Below are 20278 nucleotides of genomic sequence, written 5' to 3' on the forward strand. Positions count from 1 at the left end.
CATTGGAACATCTGCAAGAAATATCATTTGTTTGCAAGCTGGTGGGATTAAAACTTAGGAAAAGTAATAGAAAATGAAGAAGCTAAAGTGCTGTGTAATTTTAGAATTCAGTCAAATAAGCATCTGCTACATAAGAGTTAAACATTATTAATAACAAAGAAAAAAGTCTGGATAGTGGATGTTGCAATACCTGGAGAGAGCAGGAGAAAAGAGAAAGAAATGGAGAAAATCACAAAATACAAAAATCTGCAAACAGAAGTAGAATGACTGTGGCAAAAGAAAAAGAAAGATAGTATCAAAGCAAGATACAATTCCAAAGCTATAGGAACACAGTTTGAACACCATCAGCATCAATTGCAGAAGGCAGCTTTATTTGGAACAGCTTACTTCCTGCAGTGATACCTTTTGCACCATCCAACTATAACATCTACCTATCGCAGGTCCTTGGGACGAACTTGATAGGAAGATAAAAATGCCAAATCCAGTCTGAACCTCTGGCTGACTGTGCAATGAACCATAATAAATAAAAGCCTTCATGGAGAAATGAAACAATGATTTGCTTAGAAAAGCAATCTAAGCAAACAAAATGTCTCAATAAAATTGTTTTATGCAGTTATCATTTTTCTGATTGTTGAATGCAGCCCCAAAGCACTTTGCTGTCATCTGTGACTAACCTGTTAAACTGGATTTTCCCATGCAGAAAAGGCTAAGTGGGTTAATCTATTTCCTAAAGAATATAAAGTTTTTTTTAAGCCACTCCTCTTAATAATCTTGACAACTAAACAAGATTTTACAAAGCACATTTCAAGCCTGTCATCCTTGGGAATTAATACTACATTAATTGGCTTTATGGAATTGCTGTTTGGAAAGTACAAAACAGAAGTAGTCTTATATTCAAAGATTATGTCACTCCTGTGCCTCAGTATATTTGAAAGTTAACAGTAGCTAATTAGCTTTTCTCTAAGTTCTTTTTCTTATCTTCAGCAACTTGATCATCTAAGTCAGAGATGGCAGAAGGTAACTGGGATCATATGTCATTTTGCAATAGTTCAGACAAAGAATTTTTGACTAATTTAATAGAAGGTAAAAATGAAATTTAAAAGAGTTCTCCTCTTTGGTAGTCCAAATACTGTACAAATTAATTACCTCTAAATATCCTTTTTAACTAGGAGTTAAATCTCTTCTATGGAGATTCTTTGGTTAAATTAATTCTGCTTCCCAATGAATTTGTTGCTTTTGAATACAACTTTGTGTAGGCTTAGAAACCAATTTTAGAAATAATCCTTCCAGAGTACATATAATAATAATAATAATAATAATAATAATAATAATACTCTCCCAGTGAGACACTACCTTGACGTGGTTGTGGGGCTTGTGTACTCTGAGGAAGATGAGAGCTATGCCAGAGGTTCAACCATACTGGACAGGTCCCATCAGAGGAGTCAGACAAAGAGTGTCTCTCCCATAAAAAATATGGTGAGATGTAAATTTCAGAATGCCATACCGGCTCGGATGTTGCCCGGGTTAAGAAGGTCCGCGCTAGATATTGGAGTTCCTGGATAGCTGGTGAAAAATGGGTTACAGGACTCAGGACTGTTGGCTGAGCAACCAGGGCCAGCAGCTGCAGAACTACTGGAAGAAAAGGTGTTTACCCGTCGCAGATACACAGTGATTGAAAACAAAGAAATAATGATCTGTTACTACAGATCAAGTCCAACAAGAAGAGGATATCTAAAACGAATGCACCAGTTCTGGAAAGAACAACATCCTGAATCAGAAATAACAGAACAGAGACTAGCAGATCAATGCCGATTTATAATACGAAATAAAGTATTCAAAGAAACAGAATTGGATGAATTGCAAAGGTTTACCCAGGGCAAAGAAATCAAAGCCTTACAAGAAGTAATTCAGAATGTAGAGGCAAACCAGGGGGAGTTGGCAGTGAAGGAATCCAGCAGAGATATACAACTATTCTCATTTGGAAACCAGGCACCTCTTCCTCAGAAAGAACAAAACCCTCTAACTAAAGAAATAAAAGAATTGAAACAAAGAATAACTGAGCATCTAGAACAGCACAAAAACAACAGAATAAGGCTGCCTGGATTGAAGCTTGTTCCAAAGAAACAGCTAGCACAAGCATTAAAAGATCCAAATACTGCAATATCAAGTATAAGCACCAATTCACTGCAAGAAACAAACCAACTAATGTACAGCACAGCTGCAGTTATAACTGAATACCTGGGATGCAAAATCAACAAAGAAGAAAAGCAAACAAACAGTGCACCACAAAAAATGGAAGGTTAGACTAGAAAATAAGATCAGCAAGTTAAGATCACATGCAAGCAAGCTAGAACAGATGAAAGAAAAGAAGCTGAAGAACAAGAAGACCAAAGAATACCTAATCAAGAAATACCACTTAGAAACAAGGAAGATCAAGGAAGCACTGGAAATAATAAAGCAACAAATAACAGCTATAGCCAGGAAAATCAGTAGATATGAAGCTCGAATTGCAAACTATAGGCAGAACCTCCAATTTCAATCCAATCAGAAACGTTTCTACCAATCCATCAATGGAGAAACTGCAAGGAATCAGTCAGTACCTGACAAGGAAGAAACAGTGCAGTTCTGGAAGCAGATATGGGATAACCCAAAGAAATACAACAAGGATGCGGCTTGGTTAAAAGAGGTGGATGCAAATAAAACAGAAGTTGAAATGAAAGAACTAGTAATAACAACAAAAATGGTAGAAAAAAGAGCAAGGAAAATCAAAAATTGGTCAGCACCAGGTGAAGATGAACTGCATGGGTTTTGGTTGAAACATCTAACTGTTATACACCCACTCATTGCCAAGCAGTTCAACAATATACTACAAGGAGGAGAAATTGAAAAGTGGCTAACAACTGGGAAAACCTACCTAATAATGAAAAATCCAGCAAAAGGGGCAACACCAGGTAACTACAGGCCAATTACCTGCTTACCAACAACTTTCAAATTACTAACTGGTGTGGTAGCTGATGCAGTACAACAGCATCTAGTTGAAAACAATCTCTTTCCACCTGAGCAGAAAGGAAACCGCCCCAATAGCAGAGGAACAAAAGATCAACTCCTAATAGACAAAATGATCTTGGAAAACTGCAAGAGAAGGAAGACCAACCTGAATGTGGCATGGATTGACTACAAAAAGGCATTTGACTCTCTGCCACATGACTGGATAATCAAGTGCCTAGAAATAACAGGAGTCAGTAGAAACATCAGAAAATTTGTGCAAAGATTGATGGCACAATGGAAGACACAGTTGCAGATCAATGGTGAGAGACTGGGAGAGGTTAATATCAAGAGAGGAATATTTCAAGGAGATTCATTATCACCATTACTATTTGTTATTGCACTGTTTCCTCTGTCAACAATACTGAATAACTCAGGACATGGCTATCAAACATCAAAAACATCTGCCAGACTATCCCATCTCCTTTACATGGATGATCTGAAGCTGTATGGAAAAACATCATCTGAAATAGAATCGCTGCTCAACACTGTCCGTACATATAGCCAAGATATTGTAATGGAGTTTGGCTTGGACAAATGTGCCACACTTACTATCAAACAAGGAAAAATAGTGAAAACTGAAGGAATCAAGATGCCCCACGAAAATAACATTAAGAGTCTGGATGAGGAAGAGTACTACAAATACTTGGGTATCCTTCAAGCTGACAACATCAAGCACACTGAAGTCAAGAAAAAGATTAGAGGTGAATACATCAAGAGAGTGAAGAAGATCTTAAAGTCCAAACTCAATGGAGGAAATACCATAAAGGCAATCAACACCTGGGCAATCCCAGTCATTAGGTACACAGCTGGAATAGTGGACTGGACTCAAGCAGAACTAAAAGCAATGGATAGGAAGACCAGAAAAATAATGACAATGAATCATGCCCTTCATCCACGCAGTGATATTGACAGACTTTATCTACCAAGGCAAATAGGTGGGCGTGGAATGCTACAAGTACATCAGATGGTTGAAGAAGAAAAAATGGCTTTGGAAGAATATCTGAAGAACAATGATGAAGATGCACTGAAATTAGTATATCAGGAAGGCTTACTGACTACTGGAGAGACCAAACTGGCCTACAAGAAAGACCAAATGAAGAACAGAATAGAGGCATGGGAAGACAAAGCACTACATGGCCAGTACATTAAAAAAAATAGCTGCGAAAGCAGATAATAACAAGACCTGGCAATGACTAAGAGCAGGAAAATTGAAGAGACCGAGGGACTAATTCTGGCTGCACAAGGCCAAGCCTTAAGGACAAACGCATATAAAGTCAAAATTGAGAAGACAGCAACAGACAGTAAGTGCCGCCTATGCAAAGAAGCTGAAGAAACAGTTGACCACCTGGTAAGCTGTTGCAAGAAGATTACACAGACTGACTACAAGCAGCGGCATGACAAAGTAGCAACAATGGTGCATTGGAAGATCTGCAAAAAATATCATTTGCCTGTAAGCAAAAACTGGTGGGATCATAAAATAGAGAAAGTCATAGAAAATGATAAAATTAAACTGCTCTGGGACTTCAGAATTCAAACAGACAAGCACCTGCAACATAACACCCCAGACTTAACAATTGTCGATAAGAAAGACAAAAAAGTCTGGATAGTGGACGTGGCAGTGCCTGGAGACAGCAGAATAGACAAGAAAGAACTGGAGAAGATAACAAAATACAAAGACCTACAAATAGAAATAGAAAGACTGTGGCAAAAGCAAGCAAGGGTAGTACCAAATACTAATAATACTAATAATAATACTAATAACAATAATAATAATAATAAAGTTGGAAGGGACCTTGGAGGTCATCGAGTCGAACCGCTGCTCAGGCAGGAGCCCTACACCATTTCGGACAAATGGCTGTCCAGTCTCCTCTTAAAACTTCCAGTATTGGAGCATTCACCGCTTCTGAAGGCAGGTTGTTCCATTGGTTAATTGTTCTAACTGTCAGGAAGTTTCTCCTTAGTTCTAAGTTGCTTCTCTCCTTGATCAGTTTCCATCGATTGCTTCTTGTCCTGCCTTCAGGCGCCTTGGAAAATAGCTTGACTCCCTCTTCTTTGTGGCAGCCCCTGAGATATTGGAACACTGCTATCATGTTCCCCCTCGTCCTTCTCTTCGTTAAACTAGACATACCCAATTCCAGCAACCGTTCCTTATATGTTTTAGCCTCCAGTCCCCTAATCATCTTTGTTGCTCTTCTCTGTACTCTTTCTAAAATCTCTAGAATTTTTTACATCGTGGTGAACAAAACTGGATGCAGTATTCCAAGTGTGGCCTTACCAAGGCATTGTACAGTGGTATTAATACTTCACGAGATCTTGATTCTATCCCTCTGTTAATGCAGCCCAGCACTGTGTTGGCTTTTTTGGTAGCTGCAGCACACTGTAATGAGCCACTACAGAGTTCCTCTGCTAAAACATGGGCAGATTTTGGAAACTGCTAGATTATAAGTAAAGTATGTGTTTCTGTGAGCAGAAGATCAGCTGCGTGACACTTGGAAGTTTCCCTGTATTTCAAATTCCCTCAGCTCTGAAGTCAAGGAAATAAGTGGAAGAACTACTAAAGAACTCCTTATCTGCTGGGCTGATCAGTCTTCTTTTAGCACACTGTGCAACCAATCACCTCACAGCATTAACTTAACTGTAACTTACTTGCAAAATACCTGTTTGTCCTTGGCATTTTGATTATCAATATCATATATGGCAAGTTTAAAAAAGGCTGATGCATGACATCTAATAACAAGGTAAGGAAAAAAATTAGGCCAATGAGCACATCAAGAATATTGACAGCACTCTTTTACAAATATTCACAGAAAATGGCTGTCACGAGAAGGGTCATAAGCAGACAGAGAAGTAACCTTTTGAAGTTAGCTTTGTTTACAAGATGTGTGTTTGTAATGCACTTTAAGGCCTTTTTTTAGTGGGCAATGATCTGGTATAAGATAGAGGAGCAAGGAAACAGTGAGGAACACTGGGTATTCTGATGCTAATGAATAAGATTTAGCCATGCAGTAGATATTAGAGATGTGCAACCTACAGGTGAATGCTGCTTTTATTTTTGTCTCAAGCAGCAAAAAGTCTGGAATTAAAGCAGTACATATATTAATGCAGTGATTTTCAAATCTGACAACTTAAAAATGTATGGCCTTCAGCTCCCAGCATTCCCCACCATCCCTCCAACCCTTAAATGTGCAAATTTAATAAGACTCTCTCATTTTTTTTGTCACCAATATTCTCTTTCATGCACACTTGCCTCATCTAATTATTCAGAACCAGATATATGAGGATGTCATTACTCTAATTCAGAGTGTAAGTCTCGCTTTCTGTTATTACTATTAGTTAGCCATTTTAAAAAAATGAGAAACTACTGCCTCTATAATAGCCTCCCCCTGGTGCAGAAAGGCATTAACAGTCTCATGGATCCAGGTGGTCATTTCTCCACCTTTACAGGAAAGGTGGTCAGGGATCCAATCTACACATGTCAGAGGACAATCTAACCCCTTCCTTGGAGGTCATGGGCCAAAAGGAGTCTCAGATAATAGTCTTCTGTCAATATTTTAGCAAATCTGAGCAACTTTGCCAGCAAAAATGCTATGTAATAAGTGGATCACAATGGTTGGGTGGGAGATACAAAGTCACTGGATAACACCTCACGAACACAGTAAGAGAGAAGTGAGCCTGGTTTGCCTCCTGCATCACATAGTGTAGGCTCAAGTATGAGCATATACCTGTGCTTGATTGGATTCATTTTTAGTCTTCTTCCACCAGGGCTCCAGGCATTGTTTCAAGTGTTTCATTTTCCAGTACACCACAATAAAGCATTATGTCAATCTGAACTGTCATCCAAAAATAAAGTTGTATAGAGACAAAAGAGTCCAGTGCCTAACTTGCTTCGAGTTGTCAAGTTCTGAACCAGATCACCTACTAAGGAGCCGGTAAACTCCCCAAGAACTCCAAGCTGTTCCTGCTGTCCTATGGAAGTCATCAGTGACTTTCCCTCAAAACTAAAACAATTTGGGATCTGAACATGACAATAGGGTAGCTTATAAAAGAAATATATCAGTGAATTGGTAAAATGAGAATTAAGAAATTCCTTTACAATATTAATATGAACACTGCACTTGCTACCATTTTATTTATTTATTTTATATAATTTCAAGTAAGTCTTAATTCCTGGCAACTGCCTGAACAAATCCTTGCTGTTTTCTTGTTAAGATTTTCAGAAGTCGTTTGTCACTGTCTTCTTCCTAAAGCTGAGAAAGAGTGACTGTTCCAAGGTCACCCATCTGGCTTTGTACCTAAAGCAGGACTAGAATTCACAGTCTTCTGATTTCTAACCCACTGCCTTTAACTGCTCAGTATCACAAATTTTATTATTTACTATTAAAATAAGATTCTGCCCTTTTTCAGATTGTTTGATTGATAGGAAGTTGGATAGAATTCTGACTCAGGCAAAATAAAGTTGAATCAGAAAAATATGAAACAATAGAAAATGTCAGATCAAGAATGAGAAAACAAATTATATTGGTGCTTAATGCTAAATCCAGCGCATTATTTCTAATTCCTATAATTCTTCCACTATTGGCAGGAAGATCTGAGTCCACAGGAACTGTTTCATTTAAAGTTCTGCAAAACTCATTATTTGTTAGGACTGAACAGGATGAAGATACAGCATTTTGTTTTTCTTTGCCAGCTATTACACAAGAATGAACTATATGTATTTGCCCTAGTTTCTGGATTACTATAGATCTATTACTGATTTAGAGGATAAGTAAATTTATACATCCAGTGACTCTCTTGGCATATCCATCAAAACATTTGAAATGCTCCTAGCTCTCTTCTCTGATCTCAAAGTTTTGACTGGGAGAGAATTCTCTTATACCTCCAATAACTGCACAGTGATTAAATGTATGCCAAAACCTCTGGGAAGACATATCAGGGGTCATAAAAGAACAACCTTACTCATAAAAACCAATATTTTAATTTTTTTAAAAAAAATCACATATTCAGCTGTTAGTTACCAAATGTACAGTTTTTGAATGGAGATAAATCAGTTGATGGAGATATATATTTGCTTAGTTCAGAGTCATACTTGCCTGCAGAGTTCTGTCCCAACATTCACAAGTTCTTGGCTGGAAAGGTGAGCTCCAGTTTTGTGGAGTAACTCAATCACTTTGTGATTCCTTTAGAAAAGAGGGGAAGAAGAAAGTTTTATTCTTCATCCTATTTGTGCTTTAATAAGAGCATCTAAACCACCTTCAATCCGTTGATAAGCAGGATTTCCCACGCTGGATTTCCTTACAATGGGACCCTGCAAATCACATCTAACTAAATATAACTAAAGGGAAAACTAAAGGGAAAAAATTGAAAACTGTGCTGGGAGGGCACCTTCTTGGATTTCTGAAGGTCATGGTGACTAATGGCTGTTTCCCCAACCACCTGGACCAGAAGATCAGATGAGCACTCTTGTGTTGTGATTTTTATGATTGGAATGTATTGTTTACTTATAACTACTGTTTATTTATAACTATTGTTGCTTATAATTATAGGCAACTATTGTTGCTTATAACTATTGTTTTAATCTTTGTTGGCTGCCCTGTTATGACATTAGGAGCCATATCAATCTATATAAATAAAATAAGAATTCTGGGAGTTGCAGTCCCAGTACCACTGGGAGGCTAATTTACATCCATGCCTCCACGTTAAACTGCCACAACCCAACTGAGAATTTTCAACTCAAAATATCCAGGTTTCAATCACCATTAATCTAAAAACAGCATCAAAGTTGCTCACAGAGATACATGACCAGTGCAAACCCAAAACACTTTGCTGAAAGATTATGTGGTATTTAATACCATATTTCCACATATCATCAAGAACAATTCTTCAAAAGATGTTATAGTCCAAACAGGAATCAAGTCCTGTTTTCTTGTATCACCCAGACTTTAGTAGTTTTGCACCCTTTATTCTTCTGGCTACTTCTGTTATGTACTAAAGTCATCTTCATTTTTATCTTCACAGTCTGCCTTATTACACACATCACCATTTCTTCCAACTATAACTTGTTCTCAATTATTTGTTACAGCCTCCCCTGCGGGCTCTGCAACAATTTGGATGCAATTCCTAAAAGATGTACAATCATAGCACCTGTTTGCAAAGCAACCACATCTCTTCCCATGGTCCTGTGACAGTTGCAGAGATCAGGGTATGATCCCAGAAGAACATGTGGATGTTTTAAAGGTTTGGAAACAGATGCTACGTTCCCACTCTTGCATGTTGCAATATCTTTTTTGGTAGCAGTCCAAAGCAATGGATAAGTCACCTCAGACGTTTAAAAAAAAATCACAAAAATTAAATTAGCCCATATAATTGATCAGTGATGTGGGAGAAAAAGCTAGATAAATTAAGAAGCTGGAGGAAGAGAAAGAAAATATAGCAGAGAGCCAACATTAATACAGTAAATATTTGTATGGAAATGCTACCATAATTCAGAGACTATTTCCATGCTCATGAATAAGACTATTTCAACTCAGCTCTTCCTTAGAAACTGCTGAAACAAAGTCATTGCTGCCTGCTTAGACTGCCAGTTGTTTTCCAATGGCTCATGGGCCAAAGCATTTCAGTGCCAATCCTATTTTGAATAGGATTTGAAAGCTGGAGGACACTTCCAGCTTTTGAACTTTTCAATCAATATTAACAAAACTAAAAATAATAAATCACAAATCAAAATAGAGCATCCCTCCCCTCCCCAATTAGGCATCATTGAATATTTTTAATTCTAAAAATTAGCAAGCATTTCATTTTGTTAAAACTACCATTTGTGGCTTGAGAACCATGCTAAGTGATCTCCCATGCATATACCAACTCTCTTTCTTCCACACTTTTCCACTCATCAAAGAGACCCTTGAAAAATACTTCAGACATAGGTTTGGGCTTTTTCGTGAGCAAGGTAATCTAGTGGCCCACTCCTAAAGATGATATAACACCTACATTTCTGTCTAAAAGTAGGACCAAATCTCTGAAGAATGAAACAGGGATTCCTTCTGTATCTCAAGTAGATTAGGAAGCAAATCGCAAGATACCAGTCACATGTTTTCAGGGATAAAAAAGTTTAAAGCACCTTCCACCTAACTTAGGTTATTAGATATGTATCTAAGGCAGGAACTGGATTTTTTTTCTTAAGATTTATTGTTTCTCAATAAGCTACACACATTTTTTTTGAAAAATATTTTTGCATTTCATTTATTGTACTATTAAAATCACACTATCAAAGCAATTGCCCTTCTCCCGCAAAGCAGTATTATTAAGTCCTCATTGCTCAGCACAGATGTATTATTAACTATAGCAATTACAGATTACGTTTGCGTATTATCTTAAACACTTTATTTCAAATATTCCATGAGAAACAAAATATCACCTTAAATATTTTCCCCTTTTTCGGTTAGTAGGTAACTTTTCAAATGTACCATTTATATGAATAAATGTTTGTGGAAATTGAAGATAACCTATGCATGAATTAGGTCATACCATTTTGGGGGAGGGTAGAAGCAAGAGAATTGTGAATCACACTAAACTGCAGGAGTCCTCTTTGTGGGTTCCTAGGTACTTGGAATAAAATTCTCTGAATTTCATCCAGGTGTAAATCCTAGTGAGTGCCACAAGATTTTTTCCTGAGGAAACATCCATATGATTTTTTGCACTGTCAGTTCTTAATGCCTCAAATTGCACAGGCTCATAGGCGCCTTTCTGTACCATCAAGTTACTTTGTAATGCACATGCATAGCTGAAGACAATGTGGAACCGCTGATTACACTCCTTGAGTATCCGAAAACTCTTTTGAAGACATCAAGGGCTACAAATAACTTGTTTAATATTCAAATTAAAATCAGAAGCAGACAGACAACTCACCTGACACAGAAATGTCTAATGACTGGGTGGAATTCTTACTGAGTTGCAGATAATTACTATATACAGGTAAGTCAGTGCCTTGAATAGGTAAACTGCAAGCTCTGTCTCATTCTTTGTAACACAAATGCTGAATTTTCTGAGGTAATCACAATATGTCCCATTGATTTCAGCACGTGTTCTTGGCCTAGATCCTGGATTATTTCAGATGACAACTAGTAGGCAGGGCTTTAGGCAAAATATCAACTTCAGTCTCAGCTTCTCATTTACATTATGGGACTGAACAGAAAAAGTAAAGTAAAAAGTAAAGGCCCACTTGGGTTTAGCCCACAAATGGGAGGTTGTTGGAAGCCCCTGGATGTTGCTCCTCAGAGCAGAATAAAAATAGAACAGAGATACTTTACATTAGTCATAGATTGATCCACTTAAGAAGTGCTATCGGAAATCCTTCTCACTCAGTAAGCCAGAGAATAAATCAGAAATCTTTTACATGCAAAGCTATAACCCCACCTTAAACACTCCAAAGCATTATTATACATGATAAAGATGATTATAGTTATTATGCTGTGAGCAAGTATGAAGATTTCCTAATGCTGACAGCTGACATTCTTATTTTTACATTTTTTTTTTTTTGCAGGCTTACTTGGAAATGCAAGCAAATCTTTATAGGAATGAGAATAGCAAGGATATTTCCTTTCCTTCAGGAATTTAAAGACATGCAAATGTTAAACCGAGGCTTCAACATGATGGACTTTATTTAATTCTTTAATTTTGTTCTCTGGTAAGAAATAATGAATTGACCTTTTACATAGTCTTGACAAAGTTCAAACACAGGAAGCAACAGAGCAAGAAAACTCTGCCCTTAAAAGAGCCAGAACAAGATGCCTATTTGCAGATGACTAATAGCTTTACCATTTTTCTTTGCCCAGTTAGGGTTAAGAAATCATAGAAGGCATAAATATTGTCAGATGTTAACCTGAACTTTTTTTACTAGGTATTATGCCTGAAAAGACTAATAAGCAGAAATTATATTTAATCTTACACATCACCACAGCAGTGAGAATAATATTTGCACAATACTGGAAGAATGAAGGATTGCCATCAGAAGAAGAAATAATCAGGAAAATATTGGAATGTGCAGAGATGGACAGATTAACTATGAGGTTGAAAGATAAAGAAGATACAGACTATTATCAAACTTGGGACCTATTTTATTGTTGGCTAGAGGAAAGAATGAAGCATTAGGAATTGAACATGCATTAGCATAGCAAACTCCAGACAACTCATTGATTGGAAAAATTAACATATGTTTATGGGGAAAAAACCAATAAAATTTTTATAAAAAAATATTGTCAGATGTTTATTTTGCTTCCCCATAAAATATCCAACATTTCAAACAGGAATATTGATGTTTAAGGCCCACACAAGCTGTTTCTATCACACTTATGAACACAAAAAGCAATACATAGTTGTACCTTAAATCTCATGATTCCTTTTTATTACTAAAGTTTATTTATTTACTTATTTGAGACGAAAATGTGGTGGGAAATTGAACACAAAATAAACATGCTTTACGAGTGACTGGGCACATATGTGGGGCTGCATATTAGTATGCAAGTAATTTTCTCTCACATAAAGTCTTAAAACTATCAGAACACTTCTGCTGAATGAAAGCAACATCTCTGTACAACATTATTTTTGCTTCAGTTGCAGTAATAATATGTAATGCTACCAGGTTTAAATCATCCCCTGCCATTTTAAGATTTGCTGCAAAGTCTTCCAGCATAAAGGAGCCTAAAGCAATCATTCCAGACTCTACAAAATGATGACTAGTAAGTCCCTTCTAACAAGAGCATAATCTTGAACCCAAATGCATTCTGTTTTTCCAGTCCCCCTTTTGGCAGCTTTCAAAAGATCAAGCTCCCTTTCTTATGGGAGTGGTAAAGCAAAAGAATCTGAATAACAAACTCATGTGAAATTCCTCAGGCAGCCCTGGGTGTGGTTAAAACACACACATAGGAACATTGCTGTTACTTTAAAGAACATTTTGCACAGGCATGCTGAGCAAGTGCTACCTTTGCTCAGTTGCAAGTGTTTTTCACTTGCACTAGAAATTCTTAGGAAATTCCTCTCCTGTGTTCTGGTATTTGTAGGACCTGATTAGCCATCATATGGTCCCAGATCATTTGGAACAGATGCCAAATATCTTAGGAAAATACTAAGCCAAGAGTGTGAGGTACTGACCAGTTTTAGCCATGTGGACTGGTGATGATGGAAATTGTTATCCAACAATTCTGGAACTCATCAGAAACCTACACTACAGCAGGCATTTTTCTTAATCCTTAAAGAGAAAGCTTTACTAGTGAGTGTTGTACAAGGATGAGCCACGGGGAAAGCTGCTATAAGCAAACATTTAGATCTCTTGCATCAAACTCTTTCCATAGATGTGAAGAGGTATGCTCTGCATACACATACTTAATTTTAATAAATGGTTTATATAGAAATATATACAGTATCTGCAAAAACTAGACTTTCTTGTTCAATTGCTAGGATAGAGACAATGAAATAAATAGTTAAGACAATTAGAATTAAAAGGAGAAAAAATAGATTGTAGTTTACATAGAGGGGCATAACATGTACAGAGTGCTAAAATCCATTAAAATGCTCAGAAAAAGTCCCTTCCTGATTTTGAGTTAGCAAAAATTTGTTGCACCTGTCAAGTAATAGTTGCAGGTGTTAGTCAAGCCAGGAAAAGATATAGTTACTTTAAAGAACAGCATATACATACTATGTTCATTTGCATGCACACTCTAAAATATATTTTTGAAATTGATTTCAAAGTTATAAACAGCTTCTGATGAGTGAAATTCCATACAGCAATGTATTTGCCAAAACATCATCCCAATAGACACTAAACATTTTTTCACCACATAGAAACTAATAATGAACATATGAAGTCTCTTTACTCGTTGTGTTCCTCTCCTCTATAGCAATAGCAATACATACAATGCGTAACAAAACCGAAGAGTAAACAAGAACAATCAGGGCTTTATATTTACTGATCTTTTACTATACTATCCTATTAGAAAGTTTTCCGTCTTTATTGCTTGGGTTACGGCACACGACTAAAAACATCTCTTTCATTTCCAACCATGAAAGTTGATTTGGAAAAGACAAGTTTTGTAAAGGAATAAACTGTGGTTGAGAACAGCCCTTTAGCATTTAATACTTATCTGTCCCCAAACCAGTAAATAACAATAAAACTGGGCTTCAATTCATTCAGCTGGTTATGTCTTAAATTTTTCAGGGTGCTTGATTTAAATTGCATTTTAGTAAGATACCTGAACTTGATAGCATTCATCAGTGGAGTAGCTCCTAATCGGTCTTTTGCATATACAGTTGCACCAGACTTCAACAGATGTCTGACTACCTTCAAATTGCCTTCACAGGATGCAACATGAAGTGGAGTACGACCATCATAATCACCAGAGCTCAAGTTTCCACCCTACAATAAAGTTGTTTAAAATGTATATAAAATTGTATCTGTCTTTAAAGTCTTCTTAAAATATTTACTGTATATCCATATCTTTTTCTGGTTTATCAGGAATTGGACTTATCACAAACAAGAAATGTTTCTATCACTGTATTATTCATTTGTTTAGTATTATTTCATTCATTCTCATGAACTTTAGGACCAATGGAGAAGACTTACCTAAAACTACATTCTGAATATCAATCCAGAACTTGTGTGTGGATCTTTATCCATTAATACAATTTCACGTAACAATCTAATGACTAGAAGTAATATAATATTAACAATTGGGGCAAACTATAACAAAGAGGCAAACTCACTTTTGAATTTTCCAGAACAACTGCATTATTAAGCAAATATGTGGGATGCAGGAAGAATAAGATAAGAATTTCCCATCTGCAATTGTGAAATATTAAGATTACCTGAGGGATGTACTGTTAATGGAATTTTAATTAGACTGCAAGGAGCAAAAGAGGAAGTTTGCTGCTTTCTATTCAAAAATATAAAAGTGTAGCTTTTTCTTAAACAGTTTCCAGTTTTAATCAGCTGTAACTTTGGGGTTCTTTCTAATAAATGCACAAGACTTCCTGAAATTGATTATAGATAATCTAACATGTCTGGATTTTCATTTTCCTTCTGAATCCAAATTCTGGAGACCATAACCTCTTGGGAAAACACAGTTCAAATTAACTGGTAAGCAAAAATTGTTTCACGCTCCAAAACAGTCATATAAAAAGAAATGAAATAAGAGGCAATTACCAAATCCTGTAAGACTTTTAGGGCAGTTAAGTCACCATTTTTTGCAGCCACACATGCCAAAGAAGGAGTCAAAGCATCCCTTACAGCTGTTAGTTCCTGAGAAAAAGAAATAAAAGTATTAGTTACATGTATTTCCTCTAACCACGCTTGCATATAGCTGGACTTTTTTTTATCAGAGATGCTTGTTTGGGGAATCGCTTTCTAAGCAATGCCAGCTTTCTCGCTCTAGTACACAGAGGTCTGGGGTTCAATACTGTCTGTGCAAAATGAGCATATGGACAAGATGACCCTTTTTATTTTTAAAGTTTTATGAAATTGCAGTATCCTCTCCATCAGTTCTGTACTTCAATCACTCCAGCAATCTTCAAACATATTTTTATCAAGCATTATAATTATAATATATATATTTTTAATCTATTAGAGAAGAGTTATAAAAATGAAATTAAATAAAAGACATGAATGAAAGAGCCTAATAAAAATTGCAGATTGTCTTAATGTGCTGAATATACAACTGATTAGAAGAAAACATGATGACCCTCTCTTCTAGTGTCAGAGGCAACGGTTGGTGAGCACAAACAAGAGGGGATGTATTGCACACATAAATAGGTATCTATTTCCATTCAATATCTGGTTGATCCAGTTAGGAAGAGACATCTAGACTAGATAGACTTTTGGTGTGATATAGGTGGGAAATATATCTCTTCTACTTGTTGCGTTCCAAAGCTGAACTGGGCCTGCTTCATTTGACAGTCTCATTTGACACACTTGAGCATTGGATATTGTTATCTAGGATATATTCTTTGGACATCATTGTCAATGCTCTTTATTTGTTTAAAAGGGTTTCATTTTGTTTTGTTTCCTTGTTCTTTGACAGTATTATTCACTGGATTAAAGTCCTAGGAAGGGGTTGTCCCTCAGGGATCAAATATGGGTGCTATTTTGTTTATCTTTCCCTTTGGGTGCCCTAATTATGAATCACGGTTTCCAATATCAATGTTTACATTGATGATACCGAACTCTATCAGTCTTTTATGGCTCTTGATGATGTGTAGTCAACCACCCTGAAATGTTTTATCTTCATAGAGCAGTGGTTCTCAAACTTTCTAATGCCGTGACCCCATAATATAGTTCCCCATGTTGTGGTGACCCCCAAATGGGTGTGGCCACCAATAAGAGGGAGTAGGACAGCTAGGGAAAGAGAAAAAAATGGTGGACAGCGTGGTTTGGCGACCCCCGTGAAATGGTCATTCGACCCCAAATGGGGTCCCGACCCACAGGTTGAGAACCACTGTCATAGAGCATAACAGTGCCATTTGTGCTTGTTCTGAACCTTTTATATTATTCTCACATCTTAGTACCATATAGGGTTCTTCACTGGCTGCCAAGTGAAAGCAGTCTCAAGTTTAAATTAATACTACTTTTATTTAAGGCCCTCCAGTCACAAACTCTCCAGTATCAGTCTGCTTTTATTTCCTCCTACAGTCTTCTTTGTTAGTTATGTTCCAAACAGTAGGGTCTTATTTTGGTTTCTTACTTCAGGGGTGCAGGTTCAGGTTTCGGGATGTGGTCCCATGACTTGGGGCCTGCTTCCTTCATCCCTTTATGTCTGTGGAAATCAGATACTCCTTAAAGAGGTTTAAATATTAAATTATTTCATTTGTGAGTTAATCTGCTTGTTCCACCCTATCTGACAGTTCTAGATTAGTACCTTTTAAAAATGATTATGGATGTACGTACATTCAGCTTTATTCTACGGCATTATTTTAAATCTGCTGTGGTTATATTCATCATTTTAGAGTTAATATTTGTTTATTGTACTGAAGCTAAATTCCAAGATAATGTTATTGGATTGGTTGCTATTACTTTTTAAAATGTGTACTGTTTCTTGGTAAAAGAAAGTAGTAATAGGGAAGAGAATCTTTTCACCATGGTATTTAATTTACAACTGGTTAAACTGTTCTGCAGTGTCCTCTTTGCTTAAACAAGTGCCATTTGAACAAGTACCTCTTTGCAGCTGATCAACAGATATTTTGCAATCTCTTGTATAAACTTGCAATCTTTGAGAGTTATCTGAGTTCCAATGGGCACAACAGTCATTTCTCCTCTCAGATTCTTATTCAGCATCTGCATAAAGAAAAGCAAGTCTGAAATCCAAATAAATAAATCTAAGATAACTGAAGGACCATCTACTCCAATCCGAGTTGACTATTCAGGAAGATCCTTCCAGGAGAAGTTCCTTGTGGTGCCACAGTTTGTGTGGTGATGGTGAGAATGCTGAGACTGAGTTCTAGTCAATCTGTTTGTGTATAATGAATTAAATTACAATCCCTAGATTTTATGTAACAAGGAAACTTTAAGAAATTAAGAAAGAAGAAAAAAGAGATGATGCAAAATCACACTACTCAAACTTATTTCATATTTTATACATAGTATTAAGTATAAGATTATGTGTTACCTGGTTTATTTAATGTGCACAATGTGAACACTCACAACAGCTGTTCACTTTTTATGTGTTAATGCTAATTTGAAAGATTCCTTTGCTCAAATCTTGTAGATACTATTGCCTATCTTATAATCATAAACTCAGTCATAGAAGAATAAAAATCATGTTAAATAGCTTGCTACTATTACGTTAACTAAGGCAGGAGAAGTACTAGTAGAAATATGGGAGAACGTGGGTTAAGCATAGAGAGATGGCATTATGGGCATGAAGGAACTGCCTGAATGTACACTGTGCACTGTGCTCACAACCAAGAAGTTTCAGGGGTATGTTGAAGGAAGACTAATGATACAGAAAAAATCAAATCTCCTTCTTCTGGAAAGATAGAGATAGAAGGGAGAAATGGTTTCCTGAGAAGAGGAGAGGACAACATGTTAAGAGGCCAAGAGGAGGGCTATGAAATATTAGAGATAATAAAGAATGAGACACCAAGGCATAGAAAGCCAAGTTTGCATCACGACAAGTCCTCAGAACCTTACTGAACCTTACAGAAACCTGTAGAAATGTACAAAATTTATAATACATGACAATCCCCAAGTTTCCAAGCAGGTATATAAATCTGAATCCTTAAAAGCACACAAAATGGTAAGTAATTTACATGTGTGCTGGATCTATGGACTGGATCTATCACAGACCACATGAGAAAGATATTTTGGATAGAATAAAAAAGTACTAAGATCTGTGTTTGGATGGAAATTTATGTATGATCAGGGGCCTTGATCAGTACATATATCCTGCTTCCTGACCTGCTCTTAGCAAGGTTAGTAATGTTAGAAAGGTTACTCAATCTCCTTCTTGCTAGTTCTTGCTAAGATAATAGACATGAATTAGTAGTGTTCTGATATGGATTTGGTAAGTGGGGTGTTTTCTCCTAGTTCGCTTATTTGGATTTCAAGTAGTTCTTACTTAATAATCACAATTTGGACCGGCAACTCCATCACTAATCAACATGATAGTTAAGTAAAACATCATGTAACAATGCTAGAATTACAATGTCATTTTGGCTGCAGTTGTTAATCAAATCATTCATGGTCATCAAGTATGACATCAACTTGAGACTAATGCTGGCAACTTAGTGGACCAGAGGAATGCTTTGGATATAATTTACTTGGATTTCAGTAAGGCATTTGATAAAGTAAAGCACAACCTACTACTTTATAAGATAGGAGAATGTGGGTTAAACAGAATCATCACCAGATGGATTAGTAACTGGCTGACCAACTACACTCAAAGTGTAGTCCTCAATGGAACTGCATCTACATGGAGGGAAGTATGCATTGGGGTACTCCCAATACTCTTCAACATCTTCATCAAAGATTTAGATGTGGGGATAGATGGGAAACTCATCAGATTTGCAGATGACACCAATCTGGCAGGAATAGCCAACACTCCAGAAGATAGGCTTAAGATACAGAAGGGTTTTGAAAATTGGGTGCTATCTAATAAAATGAAATTCAATGGTGAAAAAAGTAAAGTTCTACATTTAGGCAAGAAAAACCAAATGCACAGGTACAGTATAGGTGGTACGTGGCTCAACAGTAGTAACTGTGCTAGGGATCTTGGAGTCCTAGTGGACAATTACATAAATATGAGCCAGCAGTGTGCTGCAGCTACCAAAAAAGCCAACACAGTTCTAGGCTGCATTAACAGAGAGATAGAATTAAGATCATGTGAAGTATTAATACCACTTTATAATGCCTTGGTAAGGCCACATTTGGAATACTGCATCCAGTTCTGGTCACCACAATGTAAAAAAGATGTTGAGACTCTGGAAAGAGTACAGAGAAGAGTAACAAAGATGATCAGAGGACTGGAGGCTGAAACATATAAAGAACAGTTGCTGGAATTGGGTATGTCTAGTTTAATGAAGAGAAGGACTAGGGGTAACATGATAGCAGTGTTTCAATATCTCAGGGGTTGCCACAAAGAAGAGAGAATCAACCAAAGCACCTGAAGGCAGGACAAAGAAGAGATGGATCAAAACTAATCAAGGAGAGAAGCAACTTAGAACTAAAAAGAAATTCCCTACTCCAACATTGGAAGTTTTTAAGAGATTGGACAACCACTTGTCTGAAATGGTATAGGTTTCCTGCCTGAGCAGGGGGTTGGACTAGATGACCTCCAAGGTCCCTTCCAACTCTGTTATTCTGTTAACCCAACTGACTAGAGTTAAGTTCAAGGACCAGTTGTAAAACTACTTTTTCAATGCTGTTGGAAGTTCAAATGGTCACTAAACACAGCAGTCGTCAACCGAGGACTACCTGTATTGTATGAAATGACCCAAGTATGTGTGAAGTATACATATTTGTTGTGCGTGAATTAAGGTTCCATGTCAATTTGTCTCAAGAATCTAACCCTAACAAAGACAAAAGGCCACTGTCAACCACTGTGATCTGAGAGCCTTTAACCTGTAAGATGCCATAGCTGAGCCCAGTCTGGTTCTGACAATAACACTGATAATTATTTAGAAACTGAGGAAGAGGAGAGGTTCTGGGATCATATTGGGGAAAGACTTAAAACAAAATTAAAACAGTGCTGCA

General features: G+C 36.8%; 1 protein-coding gene across 1 annotated transcript in view; it reads right to left on the reverse strand.

The window, feature by feature from the left end:
• ASPG (asparaginase) overlaps positions 1–20278 on the reverse strand; it is an 84789-nt gene that overhangs the window by 19071 nt on the left and 45440 nt on the right. Inside the window, exons 10-13 of the mRNA XM_039368909.1 lie at positions 17243–17362; positions 15239–15334; positions 14289–14452; positions 8139–8225 (exon numbers count right to left, since the gene is read on the reverse strand). Of these exons, the coding sequence (XP_039224843.1) occupies positions 8139–8225; positions 14289–14452; positions 15239–15334; positions 17243–17362 (467 nt within the window). The remainder of the gene's footprint in view (positions 1–8138; positions 8226–14288; positions 14453–15238; positions 15335–17242; positions 17363–20278) is intronic.

The sequence above is a fragment of the Crotalus tigris genome, unplaced genomic scaffold (assembly GCF_016545835.1).
Source record: "Crotalus tigris isolate CLP2741 ecotype Arizona unplaced genomic scaffold, ASM1654583v1 scf7180000020955.813331, whole genome shotgun sequence".
NCBI classification, from domain to species: Eukaryota; Metazoa; Chordata; class Lepidosauria; order Squamata; family Viperidae; genus Crotalus; species Crotalus tigris.